Source organism: Bos grunniens, chromosome 19 (genome assembly GCF_055505025.1).
Source record: "Bos grunniens cultivar Pamir isolate PY7600 chromosome 19, Bosgru_T2T1.0, whole genome shotgun sequence".
Lineage (NCBI taxonomy): Eukaryota > Metazoa > Chordata > Mammalia > Artiodactyla > Bovidae > Bos > Bos grunniens.
In genome coordinates, this window is record NC_141183.1 from 8775219 (window position 1) to 8800231 (window position 25013).

Genomic DNA, 25013 nt, shown 5'->3' on the forward strand with positions numbered 1-25013 from the left:
CAGTCGTGTCTGACTCTTTGCAACCCCATGAATCACAGCACGCCAGGCCTCCCTGTCCATCACCAACTCCCGGAGTTCACTCAGACTCACGTCCATCGAGTCGGTGATGCCATCCAGCCATCTCATCCTCTGTTGTTCCCTTCTCCTCCTGCCCCCAATCCCTCCCAGCATCAGAGTCTTTTCCAATGAGTCAACTCTTTGCATGAGGTGGCCAAAGAGTTTCAGCTTTAGCATCATTCCTTCCAAAGAAATCCCAGGGCTGATCTCCTTCAGAATGGACTGGTTGGATCTCCTTGCAGTCCAAGGGACTCTCAAGAGTCTTCTCCAACACCACAGTTCAAAAGCATCAATTCTTCGGCGCTCAGCTTTCTTCACAGTCCATACATGACCACTCTCACATCCATACATGACCACTGGAAAAACCATAGCCTTGACTAGACGGACCTTTGTTGGCAAAGTAATGTCTCCCCCCATCTCAAGATCCTTCACTTAATTGGACCTGCAATGACTCTATGCTAACAAGTTCCCATGTACAGGTTCAGGGGATTAGGTTATGAGATCTTGTGGGGGGGGGGAGCATTATTCAGCCTACAGGGTGCCCCAAAGCTGCCCGAAACACCTCTCCTCACTGTGCAGGTGGCCGGCTTTGGAGCTGTCCTCCAGACTCTGCTGGGAGCTGCGATTCGGTGTCTCCCAGAAGGTGTCGGCCCCCACTCCCACCCCCAAGAAAATGCCCTTGCCACTTTGGTGTTCTTGCTGTTAGACTCTTTGTGACCCCATGGACTACAGCACACCAGGCTCCTCTGCCCTTCACTGTCTCCCCGAGTTTGCTCAAATTCATGTCCATTGAGTCGGTGATGCCATCGTACCGTCTCATCTTCTATTGCCCTCTTCTCCTTCCCTCGATACTTTGGAAACTGCATTTGGAGTCCTGCCCTGGGCAGAGGGAGCCATCCGACAGAGAATGGTGTGTGGCCCTCTTCCGGTGACACATTGCCCGTGTGGCCGTGGGGCAGAGACCTCAAGCTGAGAGACCACCTGGGGAGGCGCCAGCAGATAATCAGACCGAGTGCATCATTTTGCTGTGGGGACCACAGCAAGCCAAAAAAAGGCAGTTTCATCTAAAGAGGGAAGCACTCTTCAAACCCGCCCCGTGAGGGCTCATTCCGTGTGGCTGTATGCCCTCCCTTTTCCAAGAGGAAAATCTGCAGTTCTTGGTGAAATTGCCCAAGTGTTCAACATTGGCACAGATACAACAATTTCTTTAGGCAGGGTCAGGCAGGCAAACAGAGCCTGTTTCTGTGTTCCTTGAGTGGAGGGCTGCTAGTTTGAATCCTTGAAGTGAATGAAACTTAAAGAGCAGAGGAGATGCCACCAGCCCCAGTGCCCCCACCCCACCAACCCCCAGCCCTCACTCTGACCACGTGCTGCCCTTCCCCCCACTGCCCCTGAGTTGCCAGGTGAGCAGCCCTCTAGACCCGAGCAACAGCTGAGCCCCCAGCCAGGCCAGGCCCCTGTCCCCTCCTCCCAGAGAGGCGCTGAGTCTGGGGAATCTGTGGTGAGGAACTGCGCGCCCTCCCAGGGGACGGCTGGAGACTCACTGACTCACGAGCAAGGGGTAGGAATCTTCCAGGAAGTCTCCTTCCCGCGCTCCCCTCTCCGCCGGGGCGGGCCAGCCAGCTCCTCTGTCGCCTCCTCTGTCCCAGCAAGCTGACAGGACACCCGGGCATCTGCAGGGGGGCACTTCTCCGGCTCATCCCTGGCAGGTGTTCCTGAACCTTCCCCGTGGCAGCCGGCCTGGGACGCGACCACCGCTCCTTCCGGCCAGGCCGGGGTGGGGGCGCAGGGCCGGCGGAGGTGGAGGGGAGCCCAGGCGGGCAGGCAGGCAGGAACCAGGCTTTGCAAAGGCTCAAACCAGAGGAAATCGCAGCATCGCGGGCCGGGGGGCGGAATGAAAGACTCTGCGAGTCGCCAGGAATTTGACTCTGTGAGCTGGTTTCCAAGAGGCTAAGTTAAGCTTCTCCAAGTGGATATTAAAAAGGAGCAGCCAGACGAGAAGCCCCGGGCGGAGGGGCTGGAGGGGGTGGAGAGAAGGCGCCGGAAGCCACTCGCCGCCGCACCTCGGGAGCCACCGCACAAAGCCCCTGCCGGCCGGTCCTCGGCCGCAGGACCCCGGGGACCGCGGGAGCCTTTCAAGGCCCACGTCCGGCCCGCGCTCCCGCCTCTTCTTTTTATTTCTCTCCTTCGCTCCCTTTCCCCTCCCGGTTCCAAGAGACAATGCTACTTCAGTTTGGAGCACAAACATATGATCAGCACATGGAAATGTGGTAATTTGGAGGCATTCGTGATTGCAACAGATTGAAGAAATTAGACCAGACAAAGAGTGTTTTTGGAGGAGGAGGAGGAGGAGGAGGCAGAAAGAGGGAGGGCGACGGGGTGAGAAAGGGGAGGACGTCTCTGGAAAGGGGGACGCTGGGACTCCCGCCTGCTGCTAAATATATCCGTAATGATGGAGAGAGACCGGATCACAGGTAGGCAAGGGGCCCTCCTCCCTGCCCCGTGCTGCCCCTTCCCCTTAACTCAAAACTTTCTTTATGCTTTGGGACATAAGCACCCAGGGGTCACCTCGGCTCATTTTTCCGGGCATATTTCTTTTCCTCTCTACTGTTCTGAGATCCTGGGACATAATGTTCCATAATGTTCCAAAAGCGGAGCTTCGCTAAGTCTGGCTTTTATTTAAACTCGCCTCTCCCTTCCCTCACTATTTCTCTTTCATTTCCCAGTGTGCCACTTTTGCATCTGAAGGCGGCTGTGAATGCTGAGACAGTGGGCGCTGAAGTCCAGGAAACGGTCTGGTGGGGGGGACCCGATTCTGGCGCTGGGGTCTGGTCCGGCGGCACCGGGGCGCCGCTTTGGTTTGTCTGTCCACCGTGTGGTTTGTTTGTCCGCTGCTCGCCAAAGTCTTCAAGGCCGCCTTGGTCTCCTCCCTGAAATAGCATTTTGGTGCCTTCCTGGGAGTTGATTACAGGGCTGGGAGCTCCCAGTGCCCAGACAAGATGTGCCGATGTGTGTGTGTGCGTGTGTATGCACACACAGTGGACAGAACTCCTCCTGCTCTGCCGGAAGCTTGGGGGAGTTGACCAAGGTGACCCCCACTTGCGGGGTTGGCGTCATCCGGGTCCTGTCCTCACCTGGGCACAGAGAACAGGGAGGAGGGTAGCGATGAGCATCCCTGTCTGGATGGGACGTTTCAGGACAGAGAGACCAGATCTGTGGGCTCTGCTCAGATTCTGGGGTAGAATCACTGATTAGAACATCTGAATGTCACGGCGGGGCAAGGCGTGAGGGCAGACGCCTGGTCCTTGGGTTGGAGGGGGCTTCCAGGTCCCTGGATTGGTATTCACACTGCACACAGCATGCGTTTTGAGTTACGTTTTGAGTTAAAGTAGCCCCGCACCGAGTGGGCTCAGCCCCATCAGGACTGGGCAAGAACCGACAAGAGGAGAGAAAAGAGGCTGCCCCTCCTAAGTCACCCCGGTTAAAAGCCCCCTGTTTCCAAGGTGGACCTCCTAAGATCCTTCTCCCAGGCGTGTGTCCTGGGTCAGCATCTGACGTCATCAGGAGTAGTTCCCATTCATTCCCCAGCCTGCTGCTTGCGGCGCAGCCCTCGCGCCAGGTGCTGGGGTACATGGCGCAGGCTGAGACGTCTTGGGCATCAGCGTCCAGGCTTCAGGTGCTCTGAGCTGGCCCCTGGGTGTCTTCACAGGTGTCATCAGACTGTTCTGTTGTTTGTCACTGCGTGTGTTGTGGTGGGGATGGTGGACTCCCCAAGAAGCCATAGGGGAGGAAGCCATGTCTCCGTGGCTCCTCTGAAGGTGGCCCCTTGCCTGCTGCTCCAGGGGCTGATCAGATCCCAGTGTGGTGTCAGGGCGGATGGGGCACCCACAGGCAGGGGAGCTGCTGATGGGCGGTGGGTGTACGTGCGTATCCATGCCACTGGGCCCGCACCAATGGGCACCACGACCAACCACGGGAGCTGGGGTGGCCCCGGAGACCACCAGAAGGCACGACTGGTGAAACCGCACCAGTGACGTGGGCTGGCCGGGGTGGACGGGGTGGGAGCCGGGGTTCCCTGCTCTCAGCCTCGGCAGGGGCTGCCGGGTGCAGGACTTGGGAAGATGATCACTCTGCTGGCCTGGTGGTCAAGGGCCTCCCACCCAGCCTTCACTTTCACGGATGACCAAGCCAAGGCCCAGCTGGGTGACAGGCGACCAGAGAGCCAGAGCACAAGGGCTGGGAAGGGGTCTCTGGGGAGTCAGAAGTGGTGGCAACGTCCTGGAACCTCCCAGGCTGAGCAAACTCCAGGAACTTTTTCAGGAACTGAATAAACAGTCAGCTCTGTGCCTTTATAGCCTCGCTGAGCACCACGCCCTCGTGATGAGAAGTGGAGCGGGTGCCTTCCCCCGGGCTACGCCTGAGGAGAAATTGGGATTTCCTAAGAAATCCTCATTTAAATGCGTTTTCATCCAAAGATACTTATTTCTTTCAAAGCTTGGGTTAGAAACCTGGTTCCAGAAAATGCAGGTCCTCAAGCTGTCCCTCAAGTTCCTCAAACCTGGTTGGACCTTGACCTTGGTCTTTAATTGTAACTCAGAGCTTCAGCGACCCCTGGGGAAGCTATCTCTACCCTGTTCCTGCTGGGACCTCGAGCAAGTCGCTCTGTGGCCCTAGGCTCCATTTCCTAATCTGTAAAGTGGGGGAGACGGAGCAGCAGGCCTTGCCCCCCCGCCACCAGTGGGCTCTGAGCTGATTCTGGGGGTCCCCGTCTCCTGTGGGGCTGCCGCTCACAGTCCCTGCCCCTCTGGGACCCCATTAGGCAGTTGAGGTAGCTGCCTCCCTCCCCAGCGGGACACCGAGTAGGAGTGAGGCTGGAGTCACGATGCCCAGCGTGTGTGGATGGTGGCCTGTCTGGCCAGACGCCCCACCCGCCAATTTCCAGAATCAGCTGTTCCTGCTCATGACCCGCTGGGCTGGCATTTAAGGAGGGTCTGGCTGGCTCTTGGCCACTGCCCAGCAGCTGTCCAGGAGGGGTTGGTGGGGAAGGGGCTTGGGGCAGTTGGGGGCTATCTCAGGAGACCTCAGGTGTCCCTGCTCCATCTCCCGGGAGCACCAACTCTTGCCCGGTTTGGGGTCCAGGTTCTCTGGGGCAGCCACGCCGTCTCCAGCTCCCTTGAGGCTGAGGCTGTGCCCTGGGAAGATGCCGGAGGGCTTGTCAGCAGGCCGGGATGAGTCACCGAGCAGTGACTGGCCGCTGAGACACCGGCCTCCTTCCAGCCAAGGGTCGGCATTTTTTTCCTTGTTCTGGACTGGCTTTGTGGCTTTTACAAATCAAGCAGTTTTATCTCGTTCCAAGGGCTTGTGTTTCAGCAGGGAGAATCTCCAGGAAGGGAACTTTCCACTGGGGCGGGGTGAGGGTCGGGGGGGCAGTGACTTAGCTCAGCTGGGCCTCGGGGAGGCTGGGAATGGCCGCGTGGTGAGCTGTCGGCAGAGAATGCAGATGTTTCTCTGCTTGGTCATGGAGGCTGGTCTGGGGGGCGGGGAGGGCCAGGTCACGTTGTCACTGGATGTCTGTCCCAGGCTCACTAGGGAGGAGAGAGCTGGTTCTCTGACTTGCTCAGGGGGTCCTGTGTCATGGCCATGAGGCGGGCTGGGGGCTGGACAGCCCCCCATCATGGGAAGCATGCTTTGGGCCTCACTCTGATGGCTCCTCTTGTCTCTGGGTCCCTGGGCAGTTCATACCCTTGACTCGCTGCGGTCATCAGTGTCCTGGACCCGCGTTGCCAGAGCTTGATTTTCCTGTCTCCAGGATGAGAGGCTTGGCCCGAGGCCTGCCTGGTCCTCTTCCTCTTGTAGCTCTGATTGACCTGGGCCTTGGTTTCCTAGGGCTTCCCTGATAGCTCAGTTGGTAAAGAATCCACCTGCAATACAGGATACCCCAGTTCAATTCCTAGATCGGAAAGATCTGCTAGAGAAGGGATAAGCTACCCACTCCAGTATTCTTGGGCTTCACTGGTGGCTCAGCTGGTAAAGAATCTGCCTGCAATGCGGGAGACCTGGGTTTAATCCCTGGGTTGGGAAGATGCCCCGGAGAAGGGAAAGGCTACCCACTCCAGTATCCAGTAGTGGTATCCAGTACCACTTAGGTTCCTAGGGCTGATGTAACCAAGTACCACTGCCTGGGGAGCTTACAGCGACAGCAATGGATCCTCTCCCAGCCCTGGAGGCCAGACGTCTGAAGTCAATGTGTTGGAGGGTTGGCTCCTTCAGGATGCCCTGCGACAGCATCCTCTCCATGAGTCTCCTGGCCTCTGGTGGTGGATGGTGCACCTTGGCATCCTTGGCTGCTGGATGCTCACTCCAGTCTTCGCCTCTGTTGTCACAGGGCCTTCTTCTGTGTCTCAGGTCTCCCTCTGCTTCTCTCTTATAGGGACACTCGTTCCTGGATTTAGGGCCCACTCCAGTAATCCACTGGGACTTCCCAGATGGCTCAGTGGTAAAGAATCCGGCTGCCAGTGCAGGAGATGCAAGAGATGCAGGGTTGATCCCTGGGAAAAGGTCATTTCCTTTCTGGAGGAGGAAATGACAACCCATTCCAGCGTTCTTGCTGGGAAATCCCGTGAGCAGAGGAGCCTGGCGGACTATTCTCCGTGGGGTCGCAGAGTCTGACAGGACTGAGGGACTGAGCACACATATAACCCAGCATGACCACAACTCCAGATCCTTATCCTAATGACATCAGCAAGACCCTTTTCTCCAAATAGGACCATGTCCAGAGGTTCCAGGTGAACATGAGTTTTGAGGAGGCCGCCATTCAACCCACTCCAGTTCTCATGCGTCCTCCATGCACAGGATAATTCCATATCCTAAGATGCCTTGAAGTCCCCGAGTCTGGCTGCAAGCCTTTGCCATTGGGTCCCCTACTCCTGGTATGGTGTGGGAAGCCCAGTCCCATGAGAATTCCAGAAGCCTGCCTGCCCCGCTTCCAGGCACCTTCCTGCTGGGAGCTGCTTGTGTCCCCTGCTAGTGGGGTGAGGCCTGGGACAGGCTCTGGGGACAGAAGGGACCTAGGACAGAGTGGATACCTGGGGCAGCCTGCCTGATACGGTCACCTTCGCCTGGTGCTTTGTAATTTTTTTTATTTGTGCCCCAAATAGGTCTGTCCAAAACCTTTCCTGATTAGAGGATTTATTTCAATGTAAAGTCCTACTAAGGAATGGCATGACCATCACGTTGTTATACAATAAAGAACCGCCTTCAATAACAGTATATCATGAGATTGGGACTGACTCCTTGTGTGTAAGGACCTCGGGTGCCCAGGGCTCTGGACTCATTTAAAACAAATTGTGGTAAAATGTACATAACATAAAATGTGCCTTTTTAAAAAGGATTTATTATAGTTGGTTTACAATGTTGTATTAGTTTCTGGTGTACAGCAAGGTGGATCAGTTATAATCTACTCTTTTTTAGATTCTTTTCCCAAGTAGGTCATTACAGAGTAATTTTTAAAATAATATTTATTTTAGTTACCTTGGCTGCTCTAAGTCTTAGTTGCAGCACGTGGGATCTTTCGACTTCATTGCGACATTCGGGATTTTTAGTTACATCGTGTGGGATCTAGCTCCCTGACCAGAGATTGAACCTGCGCCCCCTGCACTGGAAGCATGGAGCCTTAGCCACTGGACCACCAGGGAAATCCCATTACAGAGTATCAGGTGGAGGTCTGGGTGCTAAGTTCCCGGTCCTTGTTAGTTATCTGTCACATGTATATGTGTGTACTCAACCCAGTTTCCCAGTGTACACGCCCCCATCTTTATTCCCCAGCAACCATAGTTTGTTTTCTACACCTGTGACTCTACTTGTGTTTTGTACATAAGTGCATTTGCACCCTTTTTTAGGACTTCCCTGGTGGCTCAGCGGCAAAGAATCTGTTTGCCAATGCAGGAGATTTGAGTTTGACCCTTGGGTCGGGAAGATGCCCTGGAAGAGGAAATGACAACCCACTCCAGTATTCTTGCCTGGGGAATCCCATGGACAGAGGAGCCTGGCGGGCTACAGTCCACAGGGTCACAAAGAGTCAGACATGAGTTAGTGACTAAACAACAACCCTTTTTAAAGATTCCACATGTAAGAGATTTCGTATGGTATGAAGTGTGCCTTTTCAGCGATTTTTAGGTGTGTAATTCAGGGGCACTATGTGCTCTTGCATAGTTGTGCAATCATCCATCCATCTCCAGAGCTTTTTCCATCTTCTCAAAGTGAAGTGAAAGTGAAAGTTGCTGAGTCGTGTCCGACTGTTTGCAACTTCACGGACTACACAGTCCATGGAATTCTCCAGGCCAAAATACTGGAGTGGGTAGCCATTCCCTTCTCCAGGGGATCTTCCCGACCCAGGTCTCCCACATTGCAGGTGGATTCTTTACCAGCTGAGCCACAGGGAAGCCCAAGAATACTGGAGTGGGTAGTCTATCCCTTCTCCAGAGGATCTTCCGACCCAGGAATTGAACCGGGGTTTCCTGCATTGCAGGTGGATTCTTTACCAACAGAGCCATCAGAGAAGCCCCTATCTTCTCAAAGTGAAGCCCTGTTAAACACTACTTCCTCATTCCCCCGTCCTCCCTGACCCTGCCCAACACCCTTCTGCTTTCTGTCTATGTGAATTTGACTATTTCAGGTTCCTTATGTAAATGAAATCATTCAGTATTTGTCTTTTTGTGACTGGCTTATTTCATTTAATAATTTCAAAGTTCCTGTATGTTGTAGCAGGTGTCAGAGTCCCCTCCTGTTTAAGGCAGAATAGTATTCCGTTGTAGGCTGTATTTTGTTTATCCATGGTCTATCAAGAATCACCTTTTGGCTCTTAAGAAAAGTGCTGCCATAAATCTGGGTGTGTAGGTATTTGCTTAAGTCCTAGCTTTCAGATTTTTCTGGGTACACACCCAGAAGAATTACTGGATCGCATGGAGAAAGTAAGAGTGTTAGTCGCTCAGTCATGTCTTTGCATTCCCGTGGACGGCAGCCCACAAGGCTCCTCTGTCCATGGGATTCTCCAGGTGCGAATACTGGAGTGGGTTGCCATGCCTTCCTCCAGGGGATCTTCCCAACCCAGGGATCAAACCCAGGTCTTCTGCAATACAGGTGGATTCTTTACTATCTGAGCCACCAATCACATGGTAATTCTATGTTTAATTTTGGGAGGAACTGCCATACTGCTTTTTACCACGGCTGTACCATTCTACGTTCCCACAAACAGGGTACATGGGTTCCAGTGTCTCCACATCCTCCCCAGCACGTGTTATTTTCTGTTATGTTTTTAAACAACAGCCAGTCTATTAAGTGGGAGGGGGTGCCTCATTGCAGTTTCGATTTGCATTTTCCTAATGATTAGTGATGTGGAGCATCTTCCCGTGCACCTGTTGGCATCCGTATGTCTTCTTCGGAGAAATGCCCTTTGTCAATTTTTTAATTGGGTGGTTTGTTTTTGTGTGTGATTGAGTTCTAGAAGTTTTTTTTTTTTTTTTTCCTGGCCTCGCTCTGTGTCATGTGGGATCCCAGTTCCTTCCTCCCCACCAGGGATCGGACCTGAGCCCCCTGCAGTGTAAGCCCAGAGTTTTAACCACTGGACCGATAAGAAAGTCCTAGTGTTTTTTTTTAAAAAAAATATTCTGGATATGAATTCCTCATCAGACATAAGATTCTGTGTGTTGCCTTTTCATTCTGTTGATCGGCTCCTTTGGAGCTTAAAAGTTTTACATTTTGTGTGTTTGTTTTTGGCTATCCTGGGTCTTTGCCGCTGCCGACAGGCTCTCTCTGGTTCCGGCCAGCGGGGGCTACTCTCCGTAGTGGTGTGCGGGCTTCTCATTGCAGCGGCTTCTCCTGCTGTGGATGGAGCATGGGCTTAGGTGTTCCGAGGCGTGGGGAATCTTAGTTTCCAGACCAGGGATGGAACCTGTGTCCCCTGCATTGGCGGGTGGATTCTTAATCACTGGACCACCAGGGAAGTCCCCCCAAATTTTTAATTTTGATGCAGCTCAATTTATTAACTTTTTCCTTTTAATGTCCAGGCTTTCGGTGTCATACCCAATGTCACAAAGCTTTCCCCCTGTGTTTCTCTCTGAGAGTTTTATAGTTTTAGCGCTTGTATTTAGGCCTTTGCTCTATTTTGAGTTCATTTTTGTACATGTTGTGAGGTAAGGCTCCAAGTTCACGTCCTGGGTTCTTGATTCATTACTTTTGTTTTTTTTCCCCCTCTCAGACCTAAGTTGACTGCATTGGGTGGCAAGAAGTGGGGGAGATTCTGGGTTGGGTCTGGCCTTGACCATGCCCTCTCAGGCCAGCCGGGGGGCCTCCGCTCTGGTGCAGAGCGCGGCTGAACAGGGGCTCTGCCGCACTGTCAGGCAGGCCTCTGTTCTTGGCAGTCTCACGGCCCAGCTTGCATGTGAGACTGGCTGTGGCTGTGTCTGTTCTGTCCCCATGCTTTGTCTCAGAAGCCTCCTCCAGCCCTGTTCCTCTTTGCTTCTGCCATCCTGGCCTCACGTCTCTGATGACCATCTGCTCAGAGCTGGTCATCCCCATTGTCTCCCTTCCCATCTGGGCACAAATCTCTGAATGGAAGCCACCACCGAAAGCGCTTTGCCTAAAGTCCCACGGACCACAGTCCTGCCTCCACCGCTCTCATGTGGATTCTGTAGTGTGGATCCCACTCCCCTTGGGCTGGGCGTGGGGTGGGGGTGGGACACAGTGGAGAAACTAGGGAGGTTTCCTCTAACCAGTGGCCTTGCTGGGACTCAGGACAGTTAGCAATGCAGGTCTCAGCTCCTGGAGACCCCCCCGCTGCCTTCGGGCTTGGGATCTGCCTTAGGCCTTCCCATGCTCCCTCCTTTTTTTCTTTCTTTCTTCTCTTTTTTTAACAAACGAGGAAACTCTGACTTCAGCAAGCTGAATAAACAAAGCAACACACCCCTTGGAAATAGCAAAGAAGCGCCGGCTCTGAAAGTTTACTATGAAAACTTGAAAATGCTTTTGGAGGGCTTCGCTGGTGGCTCAGACAGTAAAGAAAATGCTTTGGGGCTGGGCTGTCTGCTGGTGTGAAGAGCCGCCCGGCTCCGGATGGCAGCAACCTGCACCCCAGCACTTGTTCCTCCCCACGGTCCTGGTTCTCCCTCCTACCAGCACGAGTGACCAATCAGTGACCTCTGTCTGTTCATCTCAGGTCATGACCTTTGAGTTCATCTCAGGTCATGACATCTCCAAATTCCTGTTTGCAGGATAACTATTGACAGCAGTCGTCCGAGTTAGCCAGCAAATCTTTCTGGAGGTCCTGCTAGGTTCAGGCATCCCCTAGGTACTTGGCCTAAAGTAAGAGGTAAGGGACAGCCAGTCCCTTGCTCCTTTGGGACTGGTCATCTGAAATCGCTGTCAGGCAGCTAACCAATAAACACACCAATTTCTGACTTGAGATGGAAAAGCAAAGAACAGGTGATGTGATGTGATTGTTGCCAGTTGCATGTGTGTGTATGTGTGTATTTACGTGTATTAACGGACACCTTCCTTGAGAGGGTGACACTGAGCTGAAATATACATGTCCAGAAGGACCTGACCAGGCCAGGATCCTGAGGAAGGACATTCAGGCAAAGGAAATAGCAGATGCAAAGGGCCTGAGGTCAGAACATCGTGGAGGTGCCAGTGGCTGGGCTGTGTTTTTGGAAGAGACAGGCAAGTCTGAGTCCAGCAAGATGGACTCAGGTCAGGCCCGGCCTCAGAGGCCCTGGTGATGGTGTATTTTTTTTCCTGTGGTGTGATTGGTGCCACGTGGAGGAAGCGACAGGACCCGAATGCCCTGTGCCTGCCAGGCAGGGAGGAGAAGCCGGGGAGCTCTGAGGGGTGGCCGTGATCGTCGCTCTAGCAGTTGCAGAGGGGGGCCTCTGATTGCTGGGTGGACCCTGGTGGTTGGAGAGGCCACTGGATGTGCTGACGTGGTGGCCAGCCCTGCCCCGCCCTGCCCCGCCACTGCCTGTCTTTAGGATGGAGTGCTTGCGGTCTCTGAGCGCAGAGGCTGTGGTTTGCTGGATGCTTGGCTGGGGGGCAGGGGTGGCCTGAGACCTGGGTTCTGAGCCTCCGTGCCTGCCCATGCCCCCCGCGTGGGGTGGTGGCCCTGTGTGCCCAGAGTGTCTGAGGACACCATCCCATCCCACCGGCCCCCTTGAAGCCTCTGAGCTTTCTCCCAGCTCTGGGCTCCTAACTCCGGGGGAGGCACAGGAATACAGAATGTTCTCCACTGGCCCTCAGAGCTGGGGTGAGTCAGAGCCTCCTTCTGTGATGGAGCAGTAGCCAAGGCCCCGGGGATCTGGCTTGGTCCCTGGGGGAGGAGGGCAGGAGAGCAGAGGTGGCCTGGCAGGCAGAGTTGGGCGGGCACCAAGGAGCCAGTGTGACCTTGGGCTGCAGACTGGCCCCCTCCTACTCTGTCCCAGCCACTGGTCCCGCTGGGAACCCCTCGTGCCACCTCCCTTCACCGCCTCTGCATCCCTTCTCTCCCCTCTGAGGCTGACCCTCTTCTCTAGTCCAGAGTGGGTCTCCCGGCTACTCTCCCAGCCCCCTGCTTCTTCTCCTTCAGACCCTCCACCGCTCCCCCGGGGTCCACTGTGTCCCCTCTGTGTCCTGTGTCACCCAGAGAGGCAGGTGCTGGGAACCTGGGGGCGCTGGCACTGTGTGTGCACCGAGCATCTTCCTCTCCTGCTCCGGGCGCCCCTCGAGCCAGCACAGAGCTCCTCCTCACAGAGCTGGCTGTGTCCTGCACCCAGAGCTAGTGCGGCAGGAAGGAGGCACCCGGGGAGCCCAGGCACCCAGCCTGCTCTGCTGGCCACGGCCCCCAGGGCTTGTGTGTCAGGGAGGAGGTGGTTCCGGGGAGGTGTGACCGTGCTGCGGCTCATGGGTCAGGGCACCGACCCCCCCCTCCTGCTGGTGTGACCTGAGCTGCTGCTCCCCCAGCTTCTGTTTCCGGGGCATCTTGGAGTTGACCTTCCTGCAGCCTGTCCTGGGTTTTCCCTCTGTCCTTTCCTGACACTGTTGCTGCTTACTTGGAGAGAGCCAGGTGGGGACAAAGGAGATCAAAGAGCCCCTCTGATAGGATACCCTGCTCCCCTCGAGAGCCAGCAAGACTCCTGCCCACCCCAGGGCACCTATGGGGGGTGGCACAGTGTGACCGTCGAGCACGGGGCTCAGTGCACGATCCGAGACCTCCCTTCCTGTGGCTTTGCTCAGGCTCATGTCTCTGTCTGGTCCTCTTGCCCCTGATGCACCTCAGTCTGGACTTTGCCCACCTACCATCCACCCAGCCCGGCTCTAGCTGGCTTGTCCCTCCACCGGGCTCAGGTGCCTTCTCCAGGTGGCTTATTCCATCCAAGGATGCAGGGCACTCAGGCATGCCCACCGTGGGAGGTGTCAATGTATTGTTATCTGATAATAACTAAAGAACTACATCTTTAAAAATAGTGTTACTCGCTCAGTCGTGTCCTGCTCCTTGCAACCCCATGGACTGTAGCCCACCAGGCTCCTCTGTGCATGGGATTCTCCAGGCAAGAAAACTGGAGTGGGTTGCCACGCCCTTCTCCAGGGGATCTTCCCAATCCAGGGATCGAACACGCATCTCTTGCATCTCCTGCATTGGCAGAGTCTTAGCCACTGGACCACCAGGCAATCCCAAGAACTATATCTTTAGAATGACTGTTTTCAGTGTTTTTCCAACGTCAACAGTCTTTAGAGTGTCCTAATCCTGAGCCTGGTGGGTTACAGTCCACGGGGTCCCAAAGAATCAACAGGACCAAGTACGCACGCATGCATCTTTGACTTCACGGGGCTGCAGTGTGTTATTGTACAAAAAGCATAAGGTCTGGCTGAGACGAAGAGTCCTCTCCCATTACACCTTACTTGTGTGATCTTTGAAAATGACTCCAGCTCTCAGTGCCTCGGGTTCTTTTTTGGAAACTGCCTGCAATGCAGGAGACCACCTGCAATGGAGGAGACCCAGGCTTGATCCCTGGGTTGGGAAGAACCCCTGGAGAAGAAAATGGCAACCTACTCCAGTATTCTTCCCTGGGAAATCCTATGAACAGAGGAGCCTTGTGGGCTATAGTCCATGGGGTCACAGAGTTGGACCCAATGCAGCAACTAAACCACCACCAATCCTGATGTGGCCTGTGTCCAAGGCAGAGGGAAGGGGTTGGGGTTGATAGCAGGCTGGGGACTTGTTCATCACCTTGAGAGGGTGGTCTTGGCCTGTGCCTTTGTGACGTGTGTTTGGGGGGGCATACCTCCAGGACCTCCCTGTAGCGCCCGCCTCCCCCCAGCCTGTAGAGAGCAGCTAGGAGGGGAAGGGGAGCGCACACCTCCTCAGGAGCTGTGGACCGAGGGCCCAGGTTCTGGAGGAATGCATCGTCCATGCATCTTACCCCCAGATTTACTGCAGTGAGGGCCTGGCCGAGCCCTGGGAGGAAGCGAGGGGACCGCTGTGAAGCCAGCCCCAAAAAGGGGCAGGAATTCAGGTGCAGGTAGCCTTTCCTCCAGGAGGTGGCGATGCAGGCTCTCGAGAGCCCAGCTCCTGCTGGGTTTTCATTTTCATGAAATTAGCGGGAAAAGGCTGCCCTAGTGGGGCTTCCCAGGTGGCGCTAGTGCCAAGGTAGGAGACCTAAGAGATGCGGGTTCCATCCCTGGGTCGGGAAGATCCCTTTTAGGAGGGCATGGCAACCCACTCCAGTATTCTTACCTGGAGAATCCCATGGACAGAGGAGCCTGTAGTCCAAACGGTTGCGGAGTCGGACACGACTGAAGTGATTTGACACGTACGGACGCACGCACACTGCCTTGGTGTTATTTCCACTCACTTGGGAAGTACTGTGAGGCTGGCACCTACCCTGGCACCGGGGCTGGAGCACTGCAGATCTCGCAGAAGGTGGTCCTAACCCTCACCAGACAAGGGATGTCCGAGAGCTCAGGGCTTCAGGGAGGAGTCTCCAGCTACATCTTCTCACTTTTCTATTTTTGGCTGATATATCTCAGTCTCTTTAAAAATTTTCCAACTTTTTACTGTGAAAAATTTCAGACACGCAGGAAAGATCAAAGAATTACAGTGAGAACACCCCCACGCCCACCACCTAGATTCCTCAGGGCTCATTCTGCTCCTGGCTTCATCACACACCCATCCCTCCCTCCACCAGCAAGCCCGTGTGGTTTTTTGGATGTGTTTCAAAATCAGTTGTTGATAGCGGTTCACGTGACCCTGCAAAGACTCCAGTTTGCCTCTCACTAATCAGAGTCCCTGTCTGCCGTTGGAAAGATTGAGGGCAGAAAGAAAAGAGGGCGTCAGAGGATGAGATGGCTGGACGGCATCACCGATGCAATGGACATGAACTTGTGCAAACTTGGGGAGATGGTGAGAGACAGGGAGGCTTGGCGTGCTGCATTCCATGGGGTCGCAAAGAGATAGGACTGGGCGACTGAACAATAATAACAACAGCAACCAGAGTCCAGTATTTGTTTGTGCTTCTTTTTCTTTCTTTGAGGTAAAACTGATGTACCGTGAAATGCACAGGTCATAACAGTACTATTCTCTGTATCCCAGCTCCTATCGGCACATAGAGCATCACCATCAGCCCGGCATGAATCCCTCTCCTGGCTAATTTCTGCCTGCACCTCCCTGACTTCTGATTTTTCTTTTGCCAGGGTAGATTAATTTTGCCAGTTTGCATATGTGTATTTTTCAGGCGCACCCACGTTGCTGCAGGTCACACTAGTTGTTCTAGGATTGCTGCGTAGCGTCATTGCATGAACATTTAGCCGTTCTGTTCGCGGGCCCCTTGCCGTTTCCATTTTGGAGGGCTCATGAATAAAGATGCTTGGGTAGGTTTCTTGTGGACATACGCTTCCATGTCTCTTGTGTAAATACCAGGGAGTAGAATTGTGCCGGGTCGGAGGAGAGGAATGTGGTTAGATTTATAAGAAACTGCCACATTCTGTACCCCAAGCGGCTGCTGTGTTTTCACACGCCTACCAGCACCGTTTGAGCATTCCGGAGGCTCCACAGCCTCGCTGGCGTTCGGTGCTCTCTGGTTCACAGTGTAGTCCTTCTGGTGGGTGTGTGGTGGTATCTCATTCTGGCTTCAATTTGCATTTGTCTGATGACTCAGGCTGTGGCGCACATTTCCATGTGCTTATTGGCCTTTCGTATATTTTCCTCTGTGAAATGTCTTTTCAAATCTGTTGCCCATTTTAAAATTGGGTTATTACATTCTTTCTGGATACTGGTCTTTTGTTAGATACATGAGTTGCAAATATTTTTTTTTTCTCACTCCGTGGCTTGCCTACTCCTTTGTTCTTAAAAAATATTTATTTAATTGGCTACACAGGAGTCTTACTTGCGGCGTGCAGGAGCTTTCGTTGCAGCGTGTGGGATCTAGTCCCTGACCAGGGATTTGGACCCTGGTCCCCTGTATTGGGAGCACAGAGTCTTTAGCCAGTTGATCACCAGGAAAGTCCCTACTCATTTCTTTATGGTATAACCTTTGGTGAGCAGACGTTTTTAATTTTAATTTTGCTGAAGTTTAATTTCAGTTCAGTTCAGTGGCTCAGTCATGTCCGACTCTTTGTGATCCCATGGAATGCAGCATGCCAGACTTCCCTGTCCAGCACTAACTCCCAGAGATTGCTCAAACTCATGTCCATCGAGTCGGTGATGCCATCCAACCATCTCATCCTCTGTCGTCCCCTTCTCTTCCTGCCTTCAATCTTTCCCAGCATCAGGGTCTTTTCCAGTGAGTCAGTTCTTCACATCAGGTGGCCAAAGTACTGGAGTTTCAACTTCAGCATCAGTCCTTCTGATGAATATTCAGGACTGATTTCCTTGAGGATTGACTGGTTTGATCTCTTGCTGTCCAAGGGACTCTCAAGAGTCTTCTCCAACACCAGAGTTCAAAAGCATCAATTCTTCAGCACTTAGCTTTCTTTATAGCTCAAATCTCACATCCATACATGACTACTGGAAAAACCAAAGCTTTGACTAGACAGACCTTTGTTGGCAAAGTAATGGCTCTGCTTTTAAATACGCTATCTAGCTTGGTCATAGCTTTTCTTCCCAGAAGCAAGGGTCTTTTAATTTCATGGCTGCAGTCACCATCTGCAGTGATTTTGGAGGCCCCAAAAATAAAGTCTCTCACTGCTTCCATTGTTTCCCCATCTATTTGCCATGAAGTGATGGGACTAGGTGCCATGATCTTAGTTTTCTGAATGTTGAGTTTTAAGCCAACTGTTTTACTCTCCTCTTTCACTTTCATCAAGAGGCTCTTTAGTTCCTCTTTCTGCCATAAGGGTGGTACCATCTATATATCTGAGGTTATTGATATTTCTCCTGGCAATCTTGATCCCAGCTTGTGCTTCTTCCAGCCCAGCGTTTCTCATGATGTACTCTGCATAGAAGTTAAATAACAGGGTGACAATATACAGCCTTGACGTACTCCTTTTCCTATTTGGAACCAGTCTGTTGTTACATGTCCGGATCTAACTGTTGCTTCTTGACCTGCATTCAGATTTCTCAGGAGGCAGGTAAGGTGGTCTGGTGTTCCCATCTCTTTAAGAATTTCCCACATTTTGTTGTGATCCACACAGTCAAAGGCTTTGGCATAGTCAGTAAAACAGAAATAGATGTTTTTTATGGAACTCTCTTGCTTTTTCTGTAATCCAGCGGATGTTGACAATTTGATCTCTGGTTCCTCTGCCTTTTCTAAATCCAGCTTGAACATCTGGAAGTTCATGGTTCATGCACTGTTGAAGCCTGGCTTGGAGAATTTTGAGCATTGCTTTGCTAGCATGTGCGATGAGTGCAATTGTGCGGTAGTTTGAATGTTCTTTGGCATTGCCCTTCTTTGGGATTGGAATGAAAACTGACCTTTTCCTGTCCTGTGGCCACTGCTAGATTTAATTTAACAAAGTTACTTCTCTGTGGTTACCACTTCATGTTCTTTATAAGAAAGGTTTGCTGACCCCCAAGTGGTGAAGGTATTTTCAGTGTTTTCTTCTAGAAGCTTTATAGTTAGAACTTCTATGAATTAATTTTTCTGTATGGTGAGACACAGGGGATTAAGGTCCATTTTGTTATCTTTTCTGTGTGGACATTCAGTTGTTCTAGAACCATTTGTTGAAAAGACATTCTTACCCCACTAAATTTCCTGGCACTCTTGTTGAAAATCAATTAATTTTATATATGTGGCTCTATTTCAGTTTTCCTGTTTTATTGGTATTTTGTCCTTTTTTTTTTTTCTTTGCCAGTACTGCAGTATCTTGATTAATGTGACTGAAAAATAAGCCTTGAAATAAGATCTCACAATATATTCAAAACATTGTTTTGGGCCAAGAATACTTGGTTCTTTGAGTTTCCTTATGAATTTTAGAAATAAAGTGTCAGCTTCTACAAAACACTGTGCAAATTTTGGCTGAGATTGCATTGAATCTGTAGTTCAACTTAGGGAGAACTGATGTTTTAATAACATTGAGTCTTCTAATTTTAAAAAAATTTTGATTAATTTATTTATATCTCCATTTTTAAAGGGCTTTTTATATATATCTCTAATCTCTACAGAATTATGTTGTTCTGTCATTTTCAATGAAAAGTTCTTCATGTCAAAAGTTTAATTTATTCTAATTTCTTTTTGGTGCTATTATAAATTGAATATACATTTTAAATTTCATTTTCTAGCAGCAGTTGTTTGCTGCTAGTATATAAAGATTATATAAAGTGCAGTGGATTTTTATATATAAATCTTATATCCTGTGAGCTTATCAAAGTCATTTGTTATTCTAATACTTGTTTTATAGATGTTTCATGATTTTCTGAGTAAACAATGATGTTATTTGAAAATAGTTTTACTTCTTTTTCTGATCTTGATGACTTTATTTTTCATGCCTTATTACAGTAGCTGAAACTGCAAGTATTGCGTTGAATAGAAGTGGTACATGGACATCCTGGCTTTGTTTTGGAACATATCATATTAAATATAGATTTTCCATATATGCTTTTTGTCAGACTGGAGAGATTTCTTTCTATCCCTAATTTTCCAGAGTTTTGAATAAGAATGGGTGTTGACTTTAGTAAATACTTTTCCTGTATCTGTTGAAATGATTCTCCTTTATTCTTATTGAAGATATGTTACAGTGATTGACTTGGTGTTTTTGGCTGCATCCTGCAGCATAAGGGATCCTAGTTCCTCCACCAGAGATGGAATCCACCCCCCCTGAAGTGGAAGCATCGGGTCTTAACTGCCAGACAGCCAAGGAAGTCCCACAGTGATTGAGTTTTGAATAGTAAACCATGTTTGCCTTCCTGGAGTAAGTCTAGGATGCTCAACTGATCAATTATTTATGTATTGCTGGGTTTGATTTGCTTCGTTTTTTTTTTTTTTTTTTTTAAGGATGTGTGTGTGTGTGTGTGTGTAGATTCATGAAGGATACTGATGTGGTATTTTCTGTTAGTTTGTTTTGGTGATGTTTTGGTTAGGATTATTTTGGCCTCATAAAATGAGTTCAGAGTGTTCCCTCTTCTCTATTTTCTGTAAAAATTTGTATAAGATTGGTGTTTTTTCCTTCCTTAAATGTTTGATAGAGGTCACCAAGGAAGCCATCTTTCACTATAGAGTTCTTTTTGGAAAGTTTTTTTTTTTAATTACAACATTAATTTAAAAATGTATATTAGGGACTTCCCTGGGGGTCCAGTGGTTAGGACTCCACTGCCGAGGACCTGTGTTCCATCCCTGGTCAAGCAACTAAGATCCTGCAGGCAACACCGTGAAGCTAAAAAAAAGTATTAAATATATTAAATAAAGATTTAACTATATATTAAATATTATTTAAATATGCATTTGATATATAAAGAGAACTATTCAGGTTTTTTACTTCCTCATATGGGTTTTGGTAAGTTTTATTTTGAAGGAATTTGTTTCATGAAAACTATTGAATTTATTCATATAAAGTTGTTCATAGTATTCCTTTATTGTAATTTGTATACCTATAGGATCTTAGGGATAACTCTTCATTCCTAATATTGAAAATTTATGGTCTTCATTTCTTTTTCTCTCTCTTATCAGTCCAGCTCTGAGTTTATTGATCTGTAGATCTTTTAAAGAATCAGCTTTTGGCTGTATTTTGTTTCTATTTTCCATTTCCTTGATTTCTGCTCTTATCTTCATTACTTCCTTCCTTCTACTTACTTGGTGTATCAGTTGGGGCCAGGCAGGAAACAGAAACCACACCAGTTAATTTGAACAGCAAAGTGAAAAGTAAAGAATTATTAACCGGTAAAAGGTGGTTAACTATTGCAAGGTTGAAAGAGGACTCTGAAGAACGTAGAAACAGCAAAGACATGAAATAACTACTGTAGAAGAAAATATAGGGGAAAACGTTGGGACGTTGCATTTGGCCGTGATTTCTTGTATTTGATACTGAAAGGCACAGGCAACAAAAGAAAGAATAGGTAAACTGAGCTTCATCAAAATTAAAAACTTCTGTGAATCACAGATGGTTATCAACCGAATGCAAAGGCAATCCATAGAATTTTTTTTTTTCAAATCATATAGCGGATAAGGATTTCATATCCAGACTATATTAAAAACTTCTACAACTCAATCACACACACACACAAAAAACAACCCAATTAAAAAATTGTCCAAGGGCCTCAATAGATGCTTATCTAATGGAGACATGCAGATGCCAACAGGCACATGGGAAGATGCTCAAAATCTCTAATCATGAAAGTGAAAGAAAGAAAGTGAAGTCGCTCAGTCGTGCTGACTCTTTGCAACACCATGGACTGTAGCCTACCAGGCTCCTCCATCCATGGGATTTTTCCAGGCAAGAATACTGGAGTGGGTTGCCATTTCCTTCTCCAGGAGATCTTTCCAACCCAGGGATTGAACCCGGGTCTACCCGCATTATAGGCAGACGCTTTACTGTCTGAGCCACCAGGGAAGTCTTATCATAAGGGCAATGCAAATCAATTCTGCAATGAGATACCACCTCTCATTCATTAGAAAGGCCATTATAATAAAACAAAACAAAAAACAGAAAATAACAAATTGGGAGGGATGAGAGGAAATAGGAACCCGTGGGCGCTGCTGATGGAAATGTCAAGTGGTGCAGCTTCGAGGGAAAAGAGTTTGGGAGTGCCTCAGAAAACTAAACGAAGAATGACCCCTGTGCTTCGTGCTTATTCACTCAGTCGTGCCCGACTCTTTGCGACCCTTTGGACTGCAGTCCTACAAGCTCCTCTGTCCATGGGATTTTTGAGGCAAAAATACTGGAGTGGGTTGCCATTTTCCTCCTCCAGGGGTCTTCCCAACACAGGGATTGAACCCACAGTCTCCTGTGTCTCCTGCATTGCAGGCAAGTTCTTTATCCGCTGAGCCATAGAATGACCATGCGCGTGTGCAGTTGCTTCAGTCATGCCCGACTCCTTGTGACCTCGTGGGTAGCCCTGTAGCCCGCCAGGCTCCGCTGTCCATGGGATTCTCCAGACAAGAACACTGGAGTAGGTTGCCATTTGCTTCTCCAGGGGATCTTCCTGACCCAGGGATTGAACCCACGTCCGTTGCATCTCCAGCACTGGCAGACAGATTCTTTACCAGTGCGCCACCTGGGAAGCTGGAGCTGGTCTGTAGCAGCAGCTTATTGGGTGGCTGAGAAACTTCCGTAGGGTGTGAGCAGGTTGGATGGAGCTGGTGCAGAGGGCGTGCCTTCCAGTGTCCTAGTGTTGGCTGGGGGGCTGGGGGGCGGGGCTAGAGCTGGTCCGAGGGAAGGGGCCTGCTGGCTGCTGACTTAGTACAGCTGTGCCAGAGGAGGGACAAGTCCCAGGCGACCAGGAAGAGCAGCCCCTTCTGCTCTGCAGAAGGACGCCTTTCCCTGCACCTCCCCCCACCCCGTACCCCCGCACCGTGTATGAGTGCACGTGCCTGCAGAGGAAATGGTTCACACCCAAGTGCAAAGGTGGGGGTTGGAGCATGCAGCTGAGGGATTAAAGGAGCCTGGAGGAGGAAATGAGATGGGGGTGAGACTAGGAGGGAGCGCAGCGGACACTGGTAGAAATGCCTTCCACTCCTGACAGGGGCTAATGGATGGACGGCAGAGACATTCAAGGCAGACCGTCCACTGCACGTCCTGTGGCACTGATCGAATAGGCACAAAGAACAATGATCATGCTCCATTTGCTTTTCTGCTTTCAATTTTCTGAGGCACCCCCAAACTGTTTTCTGTCGAAGTGGCACCATTTGACATTCCCACCAGCAGCGCCCAAGAGTTCCAATTTCTCCACATCCTCTGCAACTCGTATTATTTTCTATTTCATCCAGTCTTGTTTCCCAAGCCCAGAGATCCTTCCAGGTGAAGGAAAGTAAGACCTTCCCTCTGGGCTCTGTGTGTGTGTGTGTGTGTGTGTGTGTGCGCGTGCGCGCGCACATGCTCACAGTCTCATTTCCCATTTTTCTATCTTCCTGACACCAGAAAGAATTTCCATGAGCTTCTCCACCCTTCCCCAGGCTGCACGTGGCGGGACACTCTCACACACATACACACACATGCACGCGTGTGCACTCAGACACACACACACACATATACACAAAGCACTCTTGTGGGTTGTACCTAGGCCTGACAGGAAACTGGACTCTGGGAAACTTCCGGCCCCACCTTTGGCACAAAGTCATGTTTTTTCTTTGCTGTTCATTCAGTGGAGGTGGGTGGGAACAGTTCACGTTCAGAAGAGTAGATTTTGCCAGAAGCGTCCAGCGCAGTTGAGGGCCTGTCCTGGCGTTGCATGTCCCAGCTCTGGAGGGCTCAGGAGACCCGCCTGTGCCCCAGGGAGTCTCTTGAGGTCGGGAGGGGTCACACTTCAGGTTGGCCCTTGTCTTGGAGTCTTGGGCTAAGGTTTTCTGGCCCAGAGCCCCTCAAGCTGGCTGATGAAGTCAACTGGGAAACTGCTAAAATGTGGGTTCTGGGCTGGTCCTGAGACCCCAGGATCAGATGGGGTGCAGGAAGGTTACTGGGGCCCCCAGAGTGAGTCAGATTTGGGGGAGCCAGGACGGCGGGGGACCCTGGACAGCAGGTGCTCGAGTGGCGGGGCTGCCCTTACCGGAGACGTGGAGAGATCCACAGATGCTTGCTGACTGGGACTCGGGGTGACCTGCCCCTTCGTCTTGCCAATGAGACAAGATAACAGATGCAGACTGGCTGCAGTGTTGGAGGAGCGGGGCAGGGAAACACTGTGGCAGCTGGGCCACCCTTTCTTAGGCCCTGGGTTGATACTATGGCTGCCATAACAGTGACCACAATCCAGGGGCTCTGAAAGCAGAAATCAGCATTGATTCCTCCTGGAGGCTCAAGGATCCTTTCCATGCCTCTCCCCAGCTCCTGGTGGCTGTCAGTACTCCTGGACCTGGGGCCGTGTCACTGCAGGCTCTCCCTCTGTCCCTACTGGGCTGTGTCCCTGGGGTGTGTCTGGGTCCAATCACCTGCTCCTTAGAACGAGAGCAGCGACTGGGTGTAGGGCCCCACTCTAAGTCAGGATGCCCTCATCTTGATTATATCTGCATAAACCTCATTTCTAAATGAGGTCATGTTGACAGGTTCTGGGCAGGATGGTTTCAGCATGTTTTGGGGGGCACAGTTCAATTTGCAGTGAGGTCTGGCTACAGAGGGGCCTCTCCAAGATTCAGTGTTGAAGGAGGCTGTAGATGGACAGTGAGGACCGTAGGAGACCGTTTGAGATGGGCCAGAGAAGGTCAAGGTGATTATCTGGACAGGAAATGCAGAGAGGAGGAGAGCTATGGTCACTGTCTCCAACTATTTGAAGAGCTATCATGTAGAAGAAGCAGAGGATTTGTTTTTCTTAATATTTATTTATTTGGCTGCAGCAGTCCTTGGTTGCATCATGTGAGCTCTTACTGGTGGCACACAGGATCTAGTTCCCTGACCAGGGATTGAATCCCAGGCCCCCTGCATTGGGAGCCTGGAGTGTCAGCCACTAGACTCCCAGGGAAGTCCCGCAGAGGGCTTTTTTTTAGTTCCTCTAAAATAGAAAACCAGAACCAGATACTTGGAAGGTAACAGAAAGTGGCATTTTTCTCACAGTTTTAACTTTCTAACAGTGGAGTGAGCTCTTTTGCAAAGTAGTGAGTCCCCCACGCCGAGAAGTATTCAATCAGGGACTGTGCGAAGATTGTTCAGGATTGCTGTAGAAGGGACCTCAGGTTCTTGCCAATACTGGGCATCTATTATTTTATGAGAACTTGAACTTCAAAGTGTAATATTGTTGGAAATATCCGCACACTCTGCTTTGTCTTTAGGGCAGGGTGTCAGGCTGGGCTTGATCCTACCATCTGCCCTTTCTCTTTGGCTGTCTGTTCTGACCAAAAGCTTGCTTCGCCTGGTTCCTAGGGAATCGGAGCCTCAGCCCCATGGCCCACTCACTAGGCTCTGACACCATAATTCAGAGCTGTGTCAGATGGGTTCTGGGTAAGCATGTGCAGAGGGTCCCGTCTATATATGAACACATGCCTGTGCCTTGCACATGTTCATGCACACGCATGCATACACGCATGCACATGCACCCGAGGGCTTGTTAGAGCTGCTTGAAGCAGCTCTAATCATAGAGACAGATTCCCTCTAGTCAGAGACCCTCCTGCTCCAGGGTCCCTAGAACAAGGCTCAGCACTCGAGGCTGTGTTGGTTCTAATGGGAGGATTCAAGACCACTAGCTATCAATGCCACGATATGCAAGCTCTGTTGTTAAACACATGATAACGTGCCTTTGTTTTTTTTGGCCATGCCTCTCGGCATGCAGGATCTTAGTCCCCCAACCAGGGATTGAACTGGTGTCCCACTCGAACCCGTGTGCTCTGCAGTGGAAGCGTGGAGCCTTAACCAATGCA

The 25013-nt window shown here is 50.8% G+C and overlaps 1 protein-coding gene across 4 annotated transcripts in view; it reads left to right on the top strand.

The window, feature by feature from the left end:
* SEPTIN9 (septin 9) overlaps nt 1–25013 on the top strand; it is a 179209-nt gene that overhangs the window by 28435 nt on the left and 125761 nt on the right. Inside the window, exon 1 of one of the 4 annotated variants that reach the window (XM_086355269.1) lies at nt 1581–2531. The exons of the other annotated variants lie outside the window; for them this stretch is intronic. Within the exon in view, the coding sequence (XP_086211395.1) occupies nt 2507–2531 (25 nt within the window). The 5' untranslated portion in view covers nt 1581–2506. Of the gene's footprint in view, nt 1–1580; nt 2532–25013 lie in introns of those variants that run through there. 4 annotated transcript variants of the gene reach the window in all.